The sequence below is a fragment of the Amphibalanus amphitrite genome, unplaced genomic scaffold, assembly GCF_019059575.1.
Source record: "Amphibalanus amphitrite isolate SeventyFive unplaced genomic scaffold, NRLGWU_Aamphi_draft 000465F_arrow, whole genome shotgun sequence".
Taxonomy (NCBI): domain Eukaryota; kingdom Metazoa; phylum Arthropoda; class Thecostraca; order Balanomorpha; family Balanidae; genus Amphibalanus; species Amphibalanus amphitrite.
In genome coordinates, this window is record NW_024881959.1 from 40986 (window position 1) to 64715 (window position 23730).

General features: G+C 49.3%; 1 protein-coding gene across 9 annotated transcripts in view; it reads left to right on the forward strand.

The window, feature by feature from the left end:
* Positions 1–5098: 5098 nt before the first annotated feature.
* The window catches only part of LOC122392008 (maestro heat-like repeat-containing protein family member 1), a 46440-nt gene continuing 27808 nt past the window's right edge, over positions 5099–23730 (forward strand). For 2 of the 9 annotated variants that reach the window (XR_006258441.1, XM_043386418.1), the window contains exon 1: positions 19794–20343. Coding sequence is in view for 8 of the 9 variants with exons in the window: in XM_043386418.1 (XP_043242353.1) it covers positions 19929–20343 (415 nt within the window). In the remaining variant the exon portion in view is untranslated. Of the gene's footprint in view, positions 5307–6578; positions 6938–16108; positions 16516–19724; positions 20344–23730 lie in introns of those variants that run through there. The other 7 variants (XM_043386413.1, XM_043386416.1, XM_043386419.1 and 4 more) reach the window with 7 other exon arrangements.

Consider the following 23730-nt stretch of genomic DNA (forward strand, 5'->3'; position numbering starts at 1 on the left):
TGTAACGAGCCGGCGGCGCCGCTCCCTCGCGACAGGGTAACCCGTGCGCCGCCGTTTTCGGTCACAGGAGTGGATTTCGCGGGGCCGATTTTCGCGGTGGACTGCCCACGAAGAAAGTTCTATGTGTGCCTATTCACCTGCGCTGTGACACGCGCAGTGCATCTGGAGTTGACAGGATCACTGTCACAGGCTTACTTTTTGATGGCGCTCAGGCGTTTCGCTGCCAGAAGGACTCTGCCGTCAGTTATCTATTCAGATAACGCGCGAACGTTCAGCGGAGCCGATCAGCTGATGCAGCGGTACTTTGGCCATCTCGCTCCCCGGTGGAAGTTTATCGTGCCAAACTCACCGTGGTGGGGCGGTTGGTGGGAGCGACTGGTGCGCTCCGTGAAGGTGGGACTCAGGAAGTCGCTCGGCACAAGATGTCTCACTCAAGTGGAGTTAGAGACTGTGCTGACTGAGGTCGAGTCATGTGTGAATTCACGTCCACTGACTCAGGTGACTGACGCGATCGACTGCGAGAGTCTGCTAACGCCCAGTCATTTCCTCACGGGACGTGGCGCCGGCTTCCAGGCCAGGCTGCTGGAGGATCCAGAAGCGGTAAGTGGTAGAGCGCTCTCCGACAGGGCTAGGGTACGCGAGAGGCGTCTGAACCGTTTCTGGACGGTCTGGAGGGATGTATATTTGCGGAACCTCCCTCACTCGGTGCGCAACTTTTCGCATCACTGGTCAGCTACAGCCGGGGTCGGTGGTGCTCGTCAGGGAGGATAACGTTCCCCGAATGAAGTGGGTGATGGGGACCGTCACTAAGCTGTTCCCTGGCAGAGATGGGGTGACCAGGTCTGCTGAGGTTCGAACCCAGGGAGGGCACTTGAGGACCCGGGCAGTCCAGAGACTCTATGACTTGAGACTACTCGACTGATGCCCTCCACCTGACAGCAGCAGGCTGTGCGCTCCTCTTCTTACCTCTGTCCCCTCATAGACAGTTCGAATGAGAAAGGGCTGGACGGATTGAGGCAAAATAGGTTTGGATTGTCAAGGCAATCCAAAGGCGGGGAGGATGTTGTGAATTTAATTGTGACTCGCTATTAGATCTGCGTCGTTTTGTTGTGTTGCATTTAATTGATGTCACGGATGTGCGAATTGGAGTTGAGTGTTTTTGCCGCGTTGGGAGGTGCGGTCGTGGTGAGCCACGTGACCTTTGTCAAGGCTGGTATTTTGCGCCTTATTGTTGTTGTCGGCTAGTTTTCGGGTGATTCTGAAGTCTGAAGTTCTTGATCGGACGTTTTGTTCTTTTTTTGGCTGAAATGGATGCTTGAAGTATTCTCTTTTCAACATGGGTTTCAATACAGAGTGTGATTTAATTCGTTACAACGAGAATGGGTCTTTCTAACCAAACCTTACCTAACCTGACCTACAACCTACAGCCTTAAACCTAAAATTTACAACCTACGACCTAGTCCTACGGTATGGCATATCACGACAGCTTGTGCTACGTCTGCTACCATGACCCAACTTTGTTCCAATTCATACCAACTTGGGATGACAGTCACTGCAGATGTGTGCTGACCATGCAGGTCTTTGTTACAATTGCAATTCTATTGTGTTACAGGTTCGGAGTGCACTCCTAGCTTGCTTGCGTGCTCCAGCTTACCCTCACCCATGTGGCCTGGAGGGAAACAGGAGAATGGACTCTGTTGCCAAGGAAAGGAGTAACCTCATCCAAGTACAAGTCTTTATTGACATACAGTAAGCCACCAAGCTGCCAACAGCAACAAGTGCCTGCACCATCCAGGCCTGGCCAGCCAGTTGGTTCTGACTGCTGACAGGTGGCAGACTCCCACTTGCGGCAACCAATCAGCGACTGTGAATGTCCACCAGCTATCAGCCATCAGCCAGCAACTGGACCGGCTCTACCCAGTAGCGCTGCAGTCAGGCTGGCGCCCTCTCGGCTAGCCGGGTGCAATCAGTGTGTTGACCATCACTGCAGAGCTGCATTCTGCCCCGTCTGTTGGGAGGAGGACACCCCGTAGCATATTCTCCTGCGCTGCTCGTTCCTGATGGGCACTCGGCATTGCCTGCTGGAATCCATCAACCCCAGCATGGAGGAAGTGCCGAGCAGCGACGTTGCGGCCCTGGGGGCCGCCCACAAGTCCCTCCAGACCTGTTTCCAGTCACCGTGGCCGAACTGGACTTCATAAACCAGCTAGGGGTCAGGGGAGCCACTGGAGACTCTGGCCCTAAGCTCGGTGCATCCGGCCCGCATGCAGGAATACCTTCTGCCTGACTGAGACACTACGAGTCGTCCCTCCCTCAGCTCGGTGATGAGGAACTTCAGGGGACTGTCCTGTCGGGAGTGTGAGGCGTTCTTCTGTGTGGTCCGTCATAAGCAGCTACGGCTCACTCCACAGGTCGTTCCTCGCCGGCTGTCAGATGACATCTTGCGCCAGCGGCCGACCGTGGCGACACACGGTGTTTCACGGCACTGTGCTGCAGCGCGCTGCGCGCAGCGGTGTATTGGGTCTCCATGGAAACATCAACAAACTCGCACATTCGCAACGCTGGAACGTCGAGACGAATTCCTCTCAAACGCCACACCAATGCAGCAGTGCATGGCAGCGCAGCGCCCTGCAGCTCGGGGCCGTGAACCGCCGCCTTGACAAAGTGTCTGCAACCCGCGACCTCGAGTCTCGAGACCGGCTCGCCATCTGGCGAGGTGTGCCGAGCGCCACCTGGAGCAACTGCCAGCGCGCCACGGCGGCGAAGCCGAGTTCCGCCGCTGGACCGCCCGCGCAATGGCCAGCACAGACAAGAGACAACCGAATCACAACACCTACAATTACGTTATTATTATGGTATTGTTACAATCAACCCTGCTCTTTCGAGCGTGGATGCACGCTGAAATTGTCGCATAATTCCATGCAGCTTCCACCTTTCTGCAATACAACGCTTGAATACAAAGTAGTCTTGCAATAGGTTTAGAACTTATGTGCAGATTGTCGATGCTGGTTGACTTGATGATTGGAATTGTGTTTATCTGTTTCATCTGTTTTGACTTAAATACATGGCCATGGACTATGGCCTACCTTGGGAAGTGTCTCTGATTTCAACAAAAAAATTTCATCAGGGTACGCTGCAGGGTACATAGTACATATGTAGTGAAAATTTTGAGCATGTATGGGTGCGCATGTAGAGATGTAGACTGCGAATGAGACGGACTACGACGGTTTTTGAACTAATTAAATCTGATTGACAACATAATGTAGGACTAAAAACTGACTGTCAGAAGAATATTCACAGAATATTCACTTCACCCGGCACAACGAAAAGGGAAAGTCAGGGAACAGAGGCAGGGTACAACATCTCGAAGATCAAATTGCAGGTGCCGATTGGTTATGACTTATGGATCATCGCAGCTCAAGGTACTGCCTTGTACTGCTTTATTTAACTGAAATTGCTTCCACCTTGTATTGAAAGAAGTCATTATTGAATATTTTAGAAAGGTTCTTGAAAATTTATAAATACTTTGAATTAATATTTCTGCAGAATTATACACCCGTATCATTATTTACATGTCAATATTTGTATATTATCTATCTTATAAGAAAATAGTGGCCTCAAGTTTCTAGGAAATATCTGATTTTGCTCTCTGAGCCACTGCAGAACCCTAAAAAGTTAGGAGCCGTCTTCATTATTTAATGTATAAAACCAAATAAATTATCACTGCTCAAAAGTGGAAGAAATGACAAATGAAAAAGTTTTCCTACAGCGTTGCAATCCAGATTCTGAGATAGTGATGGGCATACTAGAAAGCAAGTAAAAGGTATTGTAAAAGTACTCCACAAGGTAAAAGTAAGGAACAAGAATATCCTTATTCTGTTTCATAATTTGGTAACAAACATTTTTAATGTGTTTTAAATACCCGAACAAATCGATTCCAGAATCAGTCTTGATGATATAATATGGTTTTTGTATGCTGTTGGTGGTACTTGAATGACCAAAGTCAGTACATGTCCATCACCTTTCGATATTTCCGTGGTGCTCTCCCCCATTTCATAGCTGCTCACGGTGTTTTCTGCTGACGTCATATGGTGCTGCTTCACTAGCGCCACCATACGGCGTCAGCTGGCGAATTATCCAGTTAATACCAGAGCCCCTCAGTGTTGACATTTATTTTGCCGCAAATGCCGCATTGACGAAATGGTTTTGACTTTTTGAGCGTTTGCCACGTCCCTAGCGGTCATTTGTATCATACATTAATTTGTTTGTTTTTTAATTTAATAATTGGTTCACTTTTATACACAGAAGCATATTTTGTCAATATCAAATCGTTTGATTCCTTATTATGTCAAAAAATGCAAAAATTTGCAATTTTACCCGTGATAATCATTTGCTTACTTCTTATCAAGGGCCCAAAAGCAAGCGGCCAAAGCACCATAGGGCTGTTCACGGCGTCGGTTTATCCCGTTTAATAAACCGTAAACATGTTTATTTTTTGAAGGACCAATCAGCGTCGACCTGATCCTGACGTCACATCTCGTCAATGACGTCAGACCTCCGCCGTAAACCGTTTATGCGGTTGATGCCTCAGAGCATCAACATGGCGCGTAAACGCGTTTATGTGACAATGATGGCGATGTGCGGCAAACTCGTGAGGCGAGTTGTGAGTTAGGAAATTTGAATTCGGACAGTTCAGGGGCTGCAAGGTTGGTAAATGAGCTTCAAAATAACGCTGCACGAGTTGCAGAGGACTGTAATGGTAGGTTTTATTATTTCATTGTAATTAAGACATATTTTGAGCATCGTTCTCTGCTAACCAGCGTCTAGCGTCGTGGGCATTTTGTGATGAAAACTGTCCTTATTCTTGCAATATGTCATGATATGGGACATATTTCCATCAGATTATCTTTTCTTTGCACCTTTTAAGTATCGTCTCAACTGCTTATTAGTTGTCACTGTTTAAGTAAACACTTGTGTTTCGTAAACGTAAACGCCGTGTGACGTCACAGCCGGGAACGTGCCCCGAGGGCAGTTTATGTAAACCACATAAACCGGCGTCGTGAACAGCCCTCATATACCGTCCAAGGCCGTATAAGTTATACCGTCGACCACGAGTCTACCGCAAGGGCGGCTGCATTTCGTCGTTAGTTTACGGGCGTCCACGGGGCACGGGCGTCAAGTCCACTGTTGCTGTGGTCAAGATTCTTACAGATAGCTGTGGTCAAATCCTTTGGTCGGAGGGGTCGGAGGCACTAATCTGTGATCTGTTAGAATCTGAACGCACAGTTCAAGCTCAATTTGAATCAGTAAGTCTTTGTTATTTCATTGGATCAGGATCATAAGTGGCGCTGGTTTAGTCATACCAATGCAATGCCTAATTAACCATAGGTCAAGGCTGAGTTGAGGTGTATATTTGATGTTACCTACAATCTCTGCATGCTTAAATGATAAATAATCATAATGTTATGTGATTCTTATATCATGATATTGATATCAATATGATACCCTGATCTATGCTCGGACATAATGACATTACAAAATACAAAATATTAAATAGCCATAGAAAATTGAAAATCATCACAAGCAGTTCAGTTTAATTGTATGTGTCATGAAAAGTTCCCCATTATGTTCATTTGTGGTCTAATAATTTGTGTTTCATTTGTTTGTATGCTGATTTGTCTGTAAATGGAAAGCTGGTGAAGGCTGAGTAGATAAAAAGCAAATCTAACCTGACCTAATCTGACCTGACCTTCAACCTACCTACAACCTACCAACCTACAACCTACCAACATACTACCTAATTACCAACCTACAACCTACCAACCTACCAACCTACCAACACCAACCTCCAACCTTAAAACTACCAACCTACATACCACTCAGCTCAGACTGCATCTTCCATGTACCAGCTTGTCTCTGTTCAGCTCAGGCTATTTATTAGCATTTTATCTTGAATGTTTCCAATATCAATACAAATACAAATAAATAAATTGCACTGGTAACTTCTTATCAATATATCAATATAAATCTTCACATATACCACCTTTTCTCCATAATTTTAGAATTGCTGGAGTTTTTGTGTCCTTTTACTTAGCAATACTTCATTCAAATAATGGATCTTGACTGCACCAAAAGGCAAAGGCAATGGGATCAAATACATCTTTTCTGCCTTTGGATTAGTGGAACTGATGAGCACATTTTGAACCAAATAAAACCATGTTTTACTGACAAAAGGAAAATTTTGTATCACTTTTTCATCCAATTCATATTTAAGGCACCCTAAATCAACAGCTATAGCACCAATGTTCCCTTCATCTCTCTCCCTCTTTCATAGATTGCTTCTGTCCCTCTGATGCACCTTTGATTCTCCCTTTATCTGTTTTCCTTCAAGTTAGTCCTCAACCCTGCAAATCACATTCCACCAATTTATTGTACACCTAATCATTCGCTTTTGTAGTGTTCTCTTTCATGCATTTCAGAATGGTGACATTAAAAACTCGATTCACACTTAAATTCACCACCCCTCAACTGCTGCAAAGTGGCAAGGCTTGTGGATGACTGAACCCCTATTTTCTCAGTTTCCTGCTGAGCTCTCCAGCAGCTGTGAGAGCCTCGGCGATGGAGGCCTCTGGGGAGCAGCAGCCGCCTCTGCTGCAGGATCCGCCGGCCGGCGAGTCTCCGCCGCCCGCCGAGCCGGCCGTCCAGATGTCCGAGGAGGGACTCGGTAACTCGCGCACGGCGCATGAGCATGCGGGTGAGCCTGGCGAGCCGGCTAACCACAGAGAGGCCGGGAACGAGGCCGGACCGGGCGCCGTCGACGAGGAGGGCACCGACGCGCTGACGGTGGTCGGTGCCGCCGCCGGTCGGCGCGCCGTCATCGGCGACCGCTCCGACCGGCTGTCCAAACAGTACCTGCAGCGCAGCACAGAGCTCAGAGGTCAGTTCAAAGACCAAGGGAAGGTGTAGGAGCTCAGAGGTCAGTTCAGGGACCGAGGGACAGGTCGGAGGTCAGTTCAGGGACCGAGGGGCAGGTGTAGGAGCTCAGAGGTCAGTTCAGGGACCGAGGGCAGGTCAGAGGTCAGTTCAGGGACTGAGGGGCAGGTGTAGGAGCTCAGAGATTAGTTCAAGGACCGAGGGGCGGGTGGGCGGGTATAGGAGCTAAGCGGTAAGTTCGAGCCAGAGGCACATAGATCAGTGCAAGTGCCGAAGGGGTAGATGTAGGAGCGCGAAGCTCAAAGGTCAGTGCGCGCAGGACCTAGAGGACCGGTACAGCTGGAGGTCAAGTTAGTCCAAGCACCGATAAATCGGGAAAAGATCGAGGTAAGCATCAGCGTGTGTCAATTTACGGAGTCCTAGACTATGAGAGCGGGGCACTGGTGCGTAGAGGCTCGTGCCAGCCTTCAAAGGCGAGTGGAAGGTCTACTAGTAGCGGGCCCGTCCTTAGAGATACTGTTAGCCAGGGGCTAGTGCATGCAGGCCAGATAACGTTATTGGTTTTGGATGTCTCTAATTTTAGGGACATGGGGACTGTCATTGATTAGCTCATGTGGGAAGGTGATCAGTGACTAACCGAATAGGCCTAGCAGTCAGTTGGGCATTTCAGAAATCAGTGTAGTAGGAAGTTCAGGTGTCGAAAGGACCGAAACAGCTCCATACTGAAAGGTAAGTAGAACTGTGCGGCTGGGTCGCTGGAATGGCCGTTTCAAAACCGACGTGATGAACCTCGATATCAGCTTTACAGCATGATAGAAGGTCAGTTTGGTATGCGGCGAGCGAGATGAGCTAATGCAAAAGGTAAGGCCAATATGACAAGCTCTAGGATAATATGGGACACCTGTTAAATCCCGGGCCAGCACTGGTAGTTCCTAGCATGGTAAACTGCCAGCTCATTGAGCATTGCTGTGTGCCGTGATCCCTGCGTGAAAACTAATCTGGGGTTCGAAAGCTTCTGGCTGCCGTAAAACTGTTTAGCTTCTAGTGACATTGTTTTGCGATTGTAATGAGTGTTTGTTGATGTTTATTAGTGTGTCTAACCTACGTCCAGGTAGTCAGCATACCGATTGCCACTTCTCTTGAGCTAGTGATTGTTTGGTCCTTTTGATCGGTCTAACCCAACTTAAATCACGTCGGCGAACTTGCGCGTTTGGTGCATCTAGCGATTTGGCCAACAGAATGTGTTAAAATCTCCGTGTCGAAATTCGTTCAATGATTTGATTGTCCTTCAATGACATTTTAGAAAAGCCACGATCTATTGACCACTTGCGTCGGCTGTCGGCAGCCGCGCCTTGTGGTGCGACTTTTGGTTAGAGGGATACGGTCCATGTTCGTCCAAACATTGGCGTGAACAAGTGGTTCAGGGCCGCGCGGCGGAGACCGCCGGGCCGTCTGGTGCCGGGTGTGCCCTTCGGCCGGCTCGGCCCGGTTCGTACCGCCGTCACCCCCCCCCCCCCCCGCCCGTGTGACGGCGTGACGTGACGGCCCGCTCCGTGACGCGTGGCCACGTGACGCTCGGCGGGGGCAGAGTGACACCAGACGGCGGCTGATTCGGCAGTCCGGCCGACCGCTCTGTGACCGGTTAGAACCAGCGTCCATGCATTGTGCATGTTCGGTTCTGCAGGCCCGGTGAAGGACGTTATATTTATGGTTCTGGGTGAATGGCATCGTGTCATTTCGGTTTACTTTATTTTACCTTATATGGAACCTATGTCAGGCTGACTGCAATGTCGGCACCTTTATGTTGCGTAAGAAGTGGATTTCAATTACATAACACTGGGAGCCTAAAAAGAAATGTAACATCCCAAATAACTCGATATCAGCTGGGTATCAGGTTCGTGACCCGCATATAAATATGCAAATATGATATTTGCCGCTTTGATAAGGTCCTTGGGTCTGAATTCAGGACACACGGTAACAATTGTCGATGCTCTCCAAGATTGGCTTCAAGCATGGTTAAAGGTAGTGTGCCAGCTTTCTTGGACCGTATGGAGTTAATGGCCCAGATAAGGAGAACCGGATTTTTAGAACTTATCCATACCTTCAAAACTCATGGAAACGTCTTAAATTCTTCAAATTTTGAGTACCCCAGTGCGAAATTCGCCCCGACGGGTTGTCGGTCGTACCCCAACCACATTTCACACCACTATGAACAATAAATGCACACACTGAAGTCGCTATTACCGATATGCTCATCCAATCAAGTTTCGATAAACCCGTTCATCATCATCTCCTGCGGTTTCGAACACGCCTGTTAGGTGGCTCGTCGAGGTCGGAATTTCCAAATACGCGTGGTGCGTCGGGCCGCGCGCTCTGACTTCGGCCAAGAAAAATGCGTCAGCTGATCATTGTCATTTCTGCCACTTGCGTGTGGTGAAATGGGGTCATAACTTATAAGACGGCTTTTTCATATCAATTATTTTACATAAAATCATATTTCAAACCATAAATAATGTTCGACAGCCAAATAAAAGAAACAATACCAATACGGGCTTACAGTTTAAGGCTCGACATTGTGTTGTCTACGATTAGACAGCTGATTGATAACTCATTCCCGTACGTCGTATGGTCGTAACACTATAATGACCTTTGCTTATTGTCACAAGTGCGCCGCATTCGCGATTGTTGCCCGACGCCTGTTTGCAGGTGAGCCCACTACAGTTGTTATACATATCTAAAAACCGAAAAACTTTTAGGCGAAAAAGGCACTATTCCAGGCCCATTTTTGATTTTTTTTTGCGATATTAGGTAAAAACAGAAGCTTCTTATCCTAGGAAAAATAAAATGGGAAATCTTTCAAAGGTGGCACACTACCTTTAATGGTTATCTCTCATAAAGCAAGCGTCACCTCAACCACCCGGCCGTCGGCGTACGCTCTGACCGCCGGCCAAACGCAGCTCCCGGCTGTGCTTGTTTGAAATGGGTCTCTGTTTATATCTATCTGCGACCGCCCAGTCGTCCGGTTAGAGTCGGCTTCGGCCGGCTGAGAAAGAGGAAGGAATGGTGCAATGACCTGCAATGGTGTGGTCAGGGATAGCTGAATTGGTCGCCAGTCATTTTGTTGGGCCTTAGTTGCGACACGTATGTAATCGCTGGTGTTTGTCGCATGTTTTCGATGTGCTCTCATCGGTTATCGTTATTTTTGTTGTCTTTGGCCAATTTAGCAAAGTTTGGCCGGCCTACTGCAGTTTGGGAAGTCTACTGACTTTTTCTCTTTCGCCTTTTACGAGGGGCTATGTCGTATTGAGGTTTTCATCGGTCAGACCGAAGGCGTCGTTCTCATTCGCTGTGAGTCTGCAATATTTAAATTGTGTTACGTATACGTGTGCTTTCTGCCCAAGCCCTTAACCCTCGCCCATGTAGGGGGGGGGGTTGGTGCAACCCCCCCTGAGGCTTTTCGGAAATAGTGCAAAAACGGCGGCGCGCAGCGCCGCCAAATTTTGGGTACCTTATGGGGCAAACCTTGCGCATCTTTTGATTAAAAAAAAATTTGACCGGGTCATGTCAGGTCACGGAGTTATGACGTCACAAAGGGAACAGCCTCCGGCCGGATTTTCACAAACTGAGTGCCAACGCCCGAGGTTTCCTGCCGGTGGTACGGACATCGGTTGATGGATCGTGATGAAACTTCCCATGCATGTTGAGGCAAGTATCATATGGTATAAAAAACTTGACCGGGTCAGGTCAGGTCACGGAGCTATGACGTCACAAGAGGAACAGCGTCCGGTACAGGGACCCGCAGTTGCTACTGTACAGCGACCCTGAGTAAATTGTCCCAGCACCCTCACAGGGAACAACGATAAGCTGTCATAGGGTACTCACAGGAAACCTCAGCTGCTCTTGTACACTGTACAGGGACCAGCAGTCGATATCAATGTTATCGGTTGTTACTGGATAGGACAGACGGTTAGACTTGGGGTTCGTGTACAGTCAGTGGCGCAGCCAGGGGGGGGTCAGAGGGTCAGCTGACCCCCCCGAAATTTCTGTCAGGGGCCCGCTCGAGAGAGAGAGTGAGAGAGAGAGAGAGAGAGAGAGAGAGAGAGAGAGAGAGAGAGAGAGAGAGAGAGAGAGAGAGAGAGAGAGAGAGAGAGAGAGAGAGAGAGAGGAGAGAGAGAGGTCCTAATCTAATCGGACGAGCCCGCTTCGAGAAATGCCCACTGCGACACCTCGGGTGAGGGGTCGGCCTGGGGCCCCAGGTGGACAGGGCCCGGGCCCCCAGGAGAACGGGCCCGGCCCCCTGGGTGGATGGGACCCGGGCCCCCTGTAGATGGGTCCGGGCCCCCGGGTGGATAGGGCCCGGGCCCCCCGGCGGATGGGGCCCCGGTGGATGGATCCGAGCCACCGGGAGAACGGGCCCCGGGTGGACGGGGCCCGGACCCCCGGGTCCCGCGAGAACGGGTCCAGGCCCCTCGGGTGGATGGGGCCCGAGGCTCCGGGAGAACGGGCCCGGGCCCCCTGGGTGGAGGGGGCCCGGGCCCCCGGCTGGATGGGGCCCGGGCCCCCGGGAGAACGGCCCTGAGCCCCGGGTGGACGGGGCCGGACCCCCGGTTGGATGGGGCCCGGGCCCCGGGAGAACGGGCCCGGGCCCCCTGGGTGGATAGGGCACGGGCCCCTGGGTGGATAGGGCACAGGCCCCCGGGTGGATGGGGCCCGGGCCCCGGGAGAACGGGCCCGGGCCCCTTAGGTGGATGGGGCACGGCCCCCCGGGTAGATGGGGCCAGGGCCCCCGATGGATGGGTCCGGGCCCCCGGGAGTACGGACCCCAGGCCCCGGGTGGACAGGGCCCGGGCCCCCGGCTGGATGGGGCCCGGGCTCCCTGGTGGGCGGGCCCCGGAGCCCCGGGTGGACGAGGCCCGGAGCCCAGGTGAACGTGGCCCGGGCCCCCGTATGGATAGGGCTTGGTCCCCCATGTGGATAGGGCCCGAGCCCCCGGGTGAATGGGGCCCGCTAGGGTGACCCGCTTGCTTCGCAACGCGAATAAGGGGTATTTTCGATCGGTGGGCGTTTGGTTGGTCTTGTGTCTGTGGGTTATGTATCCATTACGGTCGATTGCCTTTTGACGGCTAAGCATTTTGGTTTTGGGAAAAAATATCCATCGCATCGAGGTGCTCGTGTCTGATAATAACCATGCGTTCTACTATAGAACATGCCAAGTGTATTTCATGACATAGGTTGGCGTAGGTTATTGAAGAGTGAAAGCCATCGATGAATTAGGTACTATGTAGAGGTTTGAAACATTTATATTCTTAAGAATATTGTTGCTCGTCATGCAAAAGCGATGATTGGACCTTGGTCACAATTGAATGCTCTTCCAATCTATGCCCATTTCAATTGTCAAACATACCAGGTTATGTAGCAAAACCCCTGTAATTAAGTAAGTCATAAGCAAATGCTATTTTCTCCAGCAATTTGTTCCACCTTGTTTTTGATCAATTAGCTTTTCACAATTTTCCCATGAGAGGCGGTAGGTACATTTCTCTTGCCAACAAGCGTTGTTTGAACCCGCTCCGTCTGACAGTCACCCAAAAATAGCATTAAGTCCAAAATCCGTCCAAAACGTCAATTTTTCAAGCATAAGTGCCCTCACGGGTGCACGTGGCGCGTGCCATCCCTGCACCGCACACCATTCGATAGCCCGTTCGATTCTCATGCACGATACTGTGTTCCTCGTGCCGATCGGACCCGCGGTTACCGAGATACTGCACGGGGACCGGACCCGTGTCGGGCAAGTTGAGCCATTGTCGCCCATTTTTGCAAGCCGATTTATGCATGTAAAGTCTATGACGCGAATTTGCACTTTTTGAGCACGCGCCATGTGCTCACCACCGGCCCGATCGAGCTGTGACTCTTCACAGGCACGTTACCCATCCTTGTTCTATAAGTTGCGCGAATTTCAGCGCACTATGGAAGTTACGTCGCGATCAGCCGCTTTTTTACGCGAGTTCTTCGCGAAAAAACCTTAGGGGTTGCATCAACCCCTCCCCCTGTGCCGGCGAGGGTTAAAACTTCTTACGAGCGAATTCACGTAATGAAGAAGAATAAAAGCACAATCTACTACAGCAGCCAATAGATGACTTAGGACAGGCACATGGGACTACTTTTAAATCTTGTGCGACAGAAGCAGGCAACAGTTCCGATTGCATATAATATGCTATGCATATTGCGGAATTGGGGCTCATATCGGACTCGAAAGATACGAAGTCATACGTCATAGTAACATATTTCTGTCGTGGTCAATTTGCGTAAAAAGTGAAGACCGGGTGATTACCGAGCTACTGTTCTATGCAAATTTTCTGATTCAAACTCGCTCAGGGTTATCGTGCAGGTAAAGGGGGCCCGCCCAGCAGAATGCGTATGAAATATGGAGAGATTCTGAAAAATGGGTGGGGGCCCGCACACTAGGGGGCCCGCTTTGGAAGCGATGACCCCCCCGAAACGAAATCCTGGCTGCGCCACTGTGTACAGTAGCAACTGCGGGTCCCCGTACTATTTTTGAAAAGCGCCCGAACCACTATTTTGCTAATTCTTGTCACCTCAATGGGAATATGCAGCAATATTAGCTTCTATAGGGAGCAAATGGACCTCCCAAATCCAAAAATACAATCAGATTTCAAAAATTTAAATTTTGATTTTTCGAATTTCTGCCGCCGACTGTGACCTTGCCGACTTCCGGCGCTCCCAACGCGCCATTTTTAGAGCTAGGGAAACGAAATACATACCAAACGATAGAGAATTGATCAAGGAACACGATAGTGAAGGTTTCAAGTCGATGTCTCCCACCGTTTTGCCGCAATCGCTGCGGAAAGTTGAAAAAAATCTATTTTTTTTCGAAAATTTGACCTTTGACCGGTCAAAAGTAGGTCAAATGTTGACCTATGACCAAAAAATATACCACCAATCGCGAGATCTCGGCGAGAGCAATCCGTTGGTCTTTTCCGCTAAGCTCTACGACGCTCCGTTTTCAAACGCCAAGGGGGGGGTCGCACCAACCCCCCCCCCCCCCCTGCATGGGCGAAGGTGGCAGATCGCCGTTTACGGGCGAGGGTTAATCCAAACGTATGGATGAACTTCGTCTTGCCATTGAACATCGATTTGTGGCGGGATTGTCCATTTGCTCGTCAGCATTCGCTCTTCATACCAAATGCACGTGTAGAATCGTTTGTTATCGAGTTCAGGACATGTCACACTGTGAGGTATGTCCTCGGAGCATCGATTTATCGACACAGACTGCATAACGCATATGTGAAACACTCTTGCTGAAACAGAACTTGTCCATGTGCTGATAATTTCAAGGCCAAACAAGTCTGTGCACTCTGGTGGCTGCACGTCTTGGGGCATTGATTGATTATGTCTAACGTTTAGTTTCGCGATTATTGGTTGAAAAGTGACACTCTTTTTAACCCGCGCCCGGCTGGGGGTCCTGGATTTCCACGCCCTGCTGGGGGGGGGGTGTTTGAACACCCCCCCCCTTGTAACTCGGCTCCTGGGCCACGTAGCGATACGCGGAAGGCGGCGTTCGAAAGAGCGTAGAAAATAATGACGAAATCACTTTGGTCAATTTTTTGGTCAGGTCAAAGGTCAGGTCACCAGAGGTCATTGAAGGCAAAATTTCGCCGATTTCCAGGTCGAATGTCGAAAATTTCCAAGAAGCCAACGCATAACTCGGGAACCAATAGAGCTGCAGCGCCGCGGAAAAGTGCATTCGGTAGCCCTATTAACGCCCTTTCTGAGTAATTCTCTCAGATTTGACCTAACGTCAACGGTTTTGCCTGCAGGGGGCTAAAACTGCAAAAATAGCCGATTTTTTCGGAAACCGTTTTTCTGCAATAACTTTCGACCCAAGCATTGTACGAGCTTACTTTCACCGGCATCGTGCTCCTCTCGTCAAGACGCATCGAATGAACTATAACTTGACCTTGAAAGGTCAACTTGAAAATTTGACCTCAGGTCAAGGTCATGACCTGACCGGAAAGGGTCATGTTGCATATCAGTCGATCCGTATCGTCGAGCTGAACACATGTAAGGCGTTTTCATCGCTCTAGCATGCCTCTATCAAAAGTGATTTGCGAAAAACTGTTAGATACCATTCGTGACCTAAGATGACCTCAGGGTACAAACAAGGGTCACGGACACCATTTTCATGTTCAGTGTGTCTAACCCACTTGTAATTCGGTGTTTGGGAGTGTTTATAATGTCTTTCGTCCAAAAGAGGCGCATTTCAATTTTCTCCCATTGACTTATAATGGGGAGGTCGCAAAATTGACCTGACCTTAGGTCATCGATATTAAAATTCTGAGATATACATTTTGTACATGCTATTGCTGTTAGCAATCGCTGAAAGTTTCAAAGCGATCGGTCACTCGGTGTAGCTATGACAGACATTGAAACTTTTTATGAGGTGAGGTCACTTCAAGTGACCTGGTGACCTGACCTTGAATGACCTTGGTCTGAAATTTTCACAACATGTGTAAAATTGATGTATGATAAGGTGTACCAAAAACGGCTCGCGAAAAACCACAAGGGGGGGGTGTTCAAACACCCCCCCCCCCCCCCAGCAGGGCGCGGGTTAACACTTGGCATTACTTTGTACAATGATAAAGGCAGCATGCATGTCATCATGCGATATCTTCAAGCTAGGTTGCTGGTTGTTTGATCGCTTCACAAAGGTTGTTTTCGAGTAGTTTTTGGACGGCTGACGGTATAGTGGATGCCTCTTTCTCATAGTCTCTTTCCTTCAGTCGGACCGGAACCCGTTTGTTTTGTTGGGTTTATTTTGCTTGGATGCCTATCACGAAGCCGATAGCCTCTGTTTTCCGCATACCATTGGCAAATTTTATATTCTTAGGTCCCATACGAATGGATCACTAGTGGCTTTACATCATCTTCCCTCGGCTGTCCGTGCCATTCGCGTAGAACACCATACGTTATTCGTTGGCCCGACACGCCACTCTCAAGAACTCTGTCCGGAACTCTCTGTGACATATCTATCCCCTCCCCTCCCCTCACGCATGGCTTCCCTCCCCGATTGTCGGTCGTCTCACTGTTTATGACGCGTCACCTGGGCGGGGGTCTGGTGCCACGCGCGCCGGTCCTGTCCGTGTCTGGCTTCGCATCCAGTCGCCCCTCGGCCTGTCTACGCGGCTGGGCTGTTGGCCGCGCGGCTCATCTGTCAGTGTTCGTCGGAGGACCGCCGGAGCCGGGTTCTGTCTCGTTGGTTGTCGCTCGGTGGACTGTGGTGTCCACAGGCCGTGTCTACTCCCAGGGGACAGTGGTGTCGGTAGTGACAGGCCACTTGGCTGGTGCGGTGGTGCTTGGTGCCCTGCTGGTGAGGTTGGTGACTAGTGCCGCGGTGGTGTGAGTGGTGCTCCAGTGGTGCGCGTAGTTTTCCGGCTGTGGTGTGAGGAGTGCTCTGGTGGCGTGATCAGTCGCGTGCCACGTGACTCGGGAAGCCGGCGGTCGGAGAGGCGGAGGTTCCGAGGATGCCGTGCGACACTCCGATGGACCTGCCCGAACCAGATTCAGGTAGATGGACATGGGAGCTAGCTGAAGGAGAGGCGGGTGGATTTATCATACAGTCGGCATGCTATACTGTAACTCATGACTCATGGCTCGCAAGTGGCAGTGGCGCAGCTCCGAGGAGCTGTTGATATTTCGACGGTGAAGTTTGTCGAAATAGTGCCGGTGAACCTTATCGGGGCATTTGCTCTCACGATTGTATCAATATCAGTGACATGGGTGGGATTCATTCAGTATCTAGTTGCATTTGCCGTTGGCTAACACGTGCTCACTGTTCATTTACTTGACGGAAGGTGAGCACATGGGAATTGGAAGTTCTTGAAAAGCACACATGAGCAATTCATTTAGACCAATCCAGATCATCTGGTTTCCCGCGAGACTCTTCACTGTTCCTCAAATATCGTGCGTCCTAGGCAGCGTGTTCGTCTTCGCTGTCTTACCTGGGGAGAGTTTTCTAAGCTTCTATGCCTATACTATAACGTCGCGCTGGCACTGGGAGTATCGCGATGTAATCGAAACAACAGCCGATGCCTCCTCATCTAGTTCATCTGAGTTTTTCATTTGCCCTTAGGGACAGCAGGCTGCCCTTGCCCTTGAGCACTGCAAGCCTTGTCCTGCCTTCAACTATCCTACGTTTATTACTCTAAACACTTCTCATAACTCGCTGCAATGGGCTCTGATGGTCCACTGCACCGCAGCGACTTCTCTGGTCTACACTGCGTCTCATCGCTACTGAACCGGCTCTAACCAGTTTTTCCCAATGTGGGTACCTGGCCGGACCATCACGCCACGTTCCTGCTGCCCGCGGCTCCGTCTGGCCCTGGTGGCTGTACCTTGTCGCTCCTGTCCGCCCTGGCTCGCTCAGACTGCTGCAGCCCTGTTCAGTGACGATAGCGCGGAACTTTGTGCCAGCCGCAGTGAACGATAGGTGGCTTAGTGTGTGACCGTGATAGCAGTGAGAAACGACATAGTGAGCGACGTAGTACGGCACAATCGGCGGCGGGGCTGGGAGGGGGCGGTGTGCCGCGTTTGTGGGCCGCTCGTGGTCGGCGGGGGGGGGGGGGGGGGAGCTGCACGTCGTCTTTGGTCTTTCGTCACCCGTCTCTAATGTGTCGTCATCTGTCTCTTAACCCGCGCGGGGCTGGGGGGGGGGTAAATTTTACCCCCCCTCGCGAATTTTTGCGATATCTCAAAAACGGCGGCGCGCAGCGCCGCCAAACTTTCAGTACCTTTTCTTACATCAATTTGACACGTTCCCTGAAAATTTGAGCGAAATCCGTCGGAAATTTTTTGAGAAATTGACGTTTTAGTGACGTCATGTTCGCCATTTTCGCCTCAAAAACGGCAAAAGTTCAAACGCCGCTAACATCTTCATTTTTAAAGGAATCAAGACGTAACAAAAAAGGTTATACGTAATTTTACTTTGTCTATCAAATTGCTATCTCGGTTTTTTGAAAATTTTGGATTTTGGCCTAAATTTTTTCAAAAAACTGATTTTTTTGGGAAAATCATTATAAAATCCAAAATTTTGAGTCTATCGAAAAAACCGGAATATATGTCAGAGAAGTGGTCTATGTGCACCTACATACCAAATTTTAGAAGAATCGGTTCAAAAATATGGGAGTTATTCAAAATTTTATGACGTCACGACACACAAAATTTTCTAAAAATGACTTTTTTGGAAGTTCTAGACCTCGTACGGAAACAAAAATAGCACCATTCGATTCGCCGTGAAAAACTGCATCAGATAGACACCTTTTTAGGCCTTAACAACCAACTTCAAAATTTGACCTCACTTGACCTGACCTTGACCTGACCTCGACCTGAAATTCATCCAGAGGTGGTCCATATCACTTATTGAGTGTGCCTATTGAATTCTATGAGTAAAATGACCCATAAAACATGTGTCGCACATGCCTTTTTCTATATTTTGTTTTTTGGTGACCTGACCTGACCTGACCTGACCTTGACCTTGACCTCTAAATGATATTGTATGCAACGAATATTGTCTTGGTAGCCTAAGAACACGTTTTGGGCGATCAGTCTCAGTCCATGACTCCATTCTTCGGCAACTACGGTGCAAGGCCGATACTGTAGAAACTTGCAATTTGTACCCTTGACCTGACCTTGACCTTGACCTCAAACTTTAAATTAAGTACATGTTTTTAGTAGTTCGTGATGAGAGCTTTCGATTGGCGTTTGAATTTTCCAAATCGGACCATTAGTTCGGGAGATAACAGGGGGGGGGGGGTAAAATTTACCCCCCCCCCAGCCCCGCGCGTTCGGCTGGAGACCCCAGCCCCGCGCGGGTTAACTCCCACCCGCGTCCTGTACGGCTTCCCATTGTATCTTCTCGCTCATTCCGTCGCTTTTTGAAGTATTCTTCTCAATCCGCTGCTTAATCGCAACATCCTGTCAAACTTACCGTCATTCCGTGCTGTCCTCTGCATATTTTTGTCTTTCCTGTGTCCTCTCACTGTCATGTATTATCTAGCTCCTTTAGTTTTCCGCTTGTCCTGTGATATTATATCCACTCTGCGCCCACCGCCGCCCGTCCTGTCGTCCCCCGGTCCTGTTTCATCTGTCCTCAGTGACCTGTTCTCTGTCAGACCAAAGGCCACGGCCCGGACGTCTATTGTAAACGGTCCGGAGCAGGCGGGCCTGCGTGAGACGTTTCCGGGTATCTGGACAGAAATTGTGGGTCACCAGGCATCGATGGTCATTGTCAGTGATGTCATGGTGAGATAAACGAATGATGGAACGCATTTTATCTTGGCCGTCCCCAAATTAAGACATTTTATCGTTATTTGTACCTAATCGTCAAAACGGTTAGGTAGCAGAAATTGTTTTAGTTCTCAGTCTGATATCTATGTTGTCTATGTTGAAAATAAAGCATGACCATTGAATTCAGTGACGGATTGATTTATTGAAAGTCTGGCATTAAACCCAACTTTTGCCAAAATGATCAATGTTCGCTCACGCATGGTTTCCCCCCTCCCCATTTTCCTCCCTTTGCCTACCTCAACTCGGTATCACATTTCTCTGCAACTATCAGTTTTCCGCTCTGCAGTAAGAACGTATCAATTTACCTCGGTCATGTGGCCTCCGACTGACCAGCTGTCACCCTCCCCCCTCTCCCCTACCCCTGCCCCTCCCCGTCCCCGGCGGCTTTGCCACGTGTGTCAGCCGTCTGCCCGGTGATTCAGGTGACACAGGTGGGCCGGAGTGCCGCCCCTGTGTCCCTATCGATCGATTTGGTAGGTCCGGACCTGTGCGGTGGGTGCCCCGGTCGTCTCTGCTGTGTTGGTGGTTCTCAGGCGCGGACGGGTTGGCGAGCTGTGACGTGTGCTGCTGAGGCGTGTAGCTGTGAGTTTTTGTGAGTTGTAGCGGCGGTGGAGTTGCCTGCGCAGGGCGGAGCAATGGCAGAAGAGCCATCGAACTTGACGACTGCGGAGGCAGAAAAGGACTCTGAGAGGGGTGATGAGACTGAGAAGACTGAGTTAGTGGCAGACAGTGAGAAAGAGAGACCTGCGGGTGCTGAAGACAGGCAGACAAACGCTGAACCTGCCGCGGCGGTAAAGGAGAATGGGAAATCCGCTGATAAGCAGTCTGAAAATGGCCGTGCAAGTCCAGAAGAAGACTCCAGCACTGAGCCCCCAGCTAAGAATGGCAGGCAGAGTCCGTCCTCCAATAAGAAGGTGGCGAAGGAAGCTGAGTCTGCGGAGTCTCAGAGGTCGCCTAAGTCCAGCCGGGGAACGGTTGGCTCGACAACAGCGGCCGTTTCCACTCCCGTCAAAAAGAAACCAACGCAGAACGACATTGACTTGCTCCAGGGTAAAGTACCCTCGGGAATGTTTACCCTCGGTGTGATACTCAATTACCAAGTTTTTTTTTTACAACTTAGGTAGGACAAAATACTGTTTGGTTGGCGATGGGCTTTCCATTGAACTCGGATGTTTTGAAAGACGGGCCTCGCGCTTGATGCTCGGTCGTATCAAACAACCAATCTAGTTAAGTTGAATAAGCTTTGTATCATCTCTAAATTCCTTGCTCTTTTGTCCTACGCCGCTCTTTTGTGATGCCTTATGGTCATTTTGATGCGGCTAAGAACCCACGGAAACCGTAATTTTGAGCCCAATAGTGACTTAATTGACCTCTGGGTCTTCGAGCTGGATCATATCTGTTTTGAATGTTAGCATGATCTGTACCGTACGATGTGGCACAGATCATGCTAATGTGCACACTGAATTTTTAGCGTTTATGGGTCGCACGCACCTCCCGCAAGCGATTGATGCGAGAAGAATTATAATGTATTTGAATAGGCTCTCGCATGCGATTTCCTGAACGCGGAAAGAGTCTGTTTCTGCCTTTACAGGTATTCTCGATGTTTTGTGCTTAAATACTACCACTTTCACAACCCCTAAAGAACGTAGGACCCATTAGCTGAGGACTGCTTAGAATGAATCCCACGTAATTTTAGCAGTGGAAAGTTATAAAAATTGAATGTCGGTGAAAAATGAGTAATTACATCCAAATGAAATTTTCGGGCTGCTGCTGTGGCTACTATAGAAGGCCAAACATCATGATGCGATTTTAGCTCCTTGTCCGTCTGTCAATGTTATGAAATGTGTCCTGAACCGGTGGTGGTTACGTAACAAGTAACGTAATTTGGTTCGTAACGTCTGAGTAAACAGGTTATAACCGGCTGTTTCTGAGGACGTCTGCAAAAATAATCGCGATATCGCTCACGCTAGTTAGGTACTGGTTATTTCCTGACTTGAGAACAGTGCATGATAGTGCTAGCAAGTGATAGTGCTACCAGGTACCGGGCGAATGAACTTGTCAGGAATTTCGACCTCCCTGTCCTATCGGCTCACCCAAGCAACGCACACTGGTCGGAAACGCTCCAGCGAGAGGCCAGTGGCCTTTCCGCAAAAGTTTTTTGCTTGTTATTCCACAACTAGTGAAGCAAACTTCATAAAACTTTGCATACCTTCTCTGTCATATGTAAGCTATCATTTGGATGTCAAGCACTAAATATATGACGTGAAGCTGTTAAGTTATGGCGTCATAATTGAGTATAATACAGGATCTAGCACCACTTTAAGTCAACAAGGGAAATTGGGAGCTGCTATTCGGGCACCGGGAATGGTTTCAAGCACTCTTTGCAAGGTCCAGTGCTTCACTTTAGCATTGTTTACTTTTCGTGACGTCATTTATGACGTCACTAAGGCCATATAGGTTTTTCGTCAATAATTCCTGATCAGATGGAGCTAGAGAATCGGGAAAGCCACCATTGGACTCAGGAAGACCTGCCGAATCGAATGATATGCGATATGACCTCCTTCAACCATTTCCGTGACCTGAGGGGCTCCGACCTGACCTTGACCCGAGGTTAACACCTTGAGTTGACTTCACCCGAACACCAAGTATAGCATTCAACGCGCCTGAGCTAGACAAACACGATGATGCCAAAATCGCGGCAGTGCGACCATTTTTGGCAAAGTAATTAACCTAAAACCGAGCCCGTGCCTTGTCGCACTTACCTGACCTAAGAGGCCACTGGCTGACCTAAGACCTTAAAATCGGGTAGTACCTAATTGTTGCGTCTTATAACGGCACACAAGCTCGTTTTTTCCGCGAGGCTCTAGCTCAATTAGAGGCGAAACGGCGAGGGAGTTGTACCAACCCTCCCCGCTCAATATAGAAAACCAATCGGTCCGGCCACTGGCCAGGGTTAAATACCGGAATTGTGATCTAATGTAAAAAGACGGCCCAAGGTAACCCGACGTCAGTGACAGGTGTCCTATATTTGCAGCGTCTTATATTCACGAAGGTTTCAATTTCCACTTTCTTCAGCCGAGTGATGGCTGTCAATAGCAAGGCTCTCTAAATGTAAGCCGTAATCGCCACGCAATATGTGGGAGGCTTTTGATGTCAATGCATACATAAATGCATACATAAAACGCACTTTTCACAAAATTCATAAGCTCAAGCACATCTGTTTTTAATGACCAGTCAACTACGCATGGATGCGTGCAGGCCACACAGGTCAGTGTAAGCCGGGCGCGGCGGCCGAGCCGAAACTGGGGCGGGGCGGGCGGTACTTGGGTAGGAAGAGCGGCTCCTGCAAATTTTGCGCAAATATGCGCAGTTAGATTTTATGTTGCCCTGGTGTAAATCTAAATCCTGCTTCATCTCACAAAAAAATCAGAGTGGAACTAGATGGGACTACCTGTTGTTTCCTTACCTAAACTTTGCAGTTATATTCCAGAATCACTGTAGGAGAGCCTTCATAACAAAGCTACAGTAAATCTTAGTTAGGGAAAAAGTATACCAAAAATTTTGCACTGACCAGTCGGCAACTTCATAACGAACATTTTGATGCATAATATGTGGGATTTCAATTTGGTGTCTATCAGCAATAAGACTCTGAATATCCGGCTCAAGAAATCTCTTGCTCCGCGTCAGTTTCCGAGTTCTGGGATACCCCATCTTCGGGGGCTGATTACAGTTATTTTTGGTCACCCGGATTAGTTTTTTTGGCCTAAGTATAATAATTTGATCAATTTCAAATCGATCTATATAAAAAATAATCCGAAACTCCGGAATCGCCCGTGGCCTCTCGTGAGGGCGTTTCCGACCAGTGTGCAACGGTGCGACTCACCGAATGTCTGACTGGTTCCCGGTTTGGCCGCTAGTCGGCGCTGGTGTGGCGCATGGTGTTGTGACCAGCTGTGGGGTGGGACATGCGGGACGTTCGTCTGTCTGGTCTCATCCCTTCCCCTCCCCACCAAACCCATTACCCGGTGCCCTAAACCTCTGGCTCCATGTATGTCAAGCACTGTGCGAGATCATTGAGCGCCTTTGAACTTCCCACGAGCTCGAATGTAGCCGATGAACTTCGAGTCCCGAAGTCTTGAAAAAGGGCACAGCTCGAAGTAGACTCATGCTCCACGTCGCTGCCCAGCCCTCTTGGCCTTACATCGTCCGGCGATGGCGTCGGTAGCTTAATGATAACCACTGCTGAAAGCATTAACAGCCATGAGACAAATACTGATTGCCTACTTGTGGACGCGACCGTTCTCGAATTGTTATATGATTCAATAGTTGCGCGCTGCGATTGCAGTGTTCAGTGTTGATTGTCAAGTGAACGTTGCGTAATGCGACCGGTCCTCCAATGTTACACCAGACTTATCGGTATCATCGTTTGATACTTGG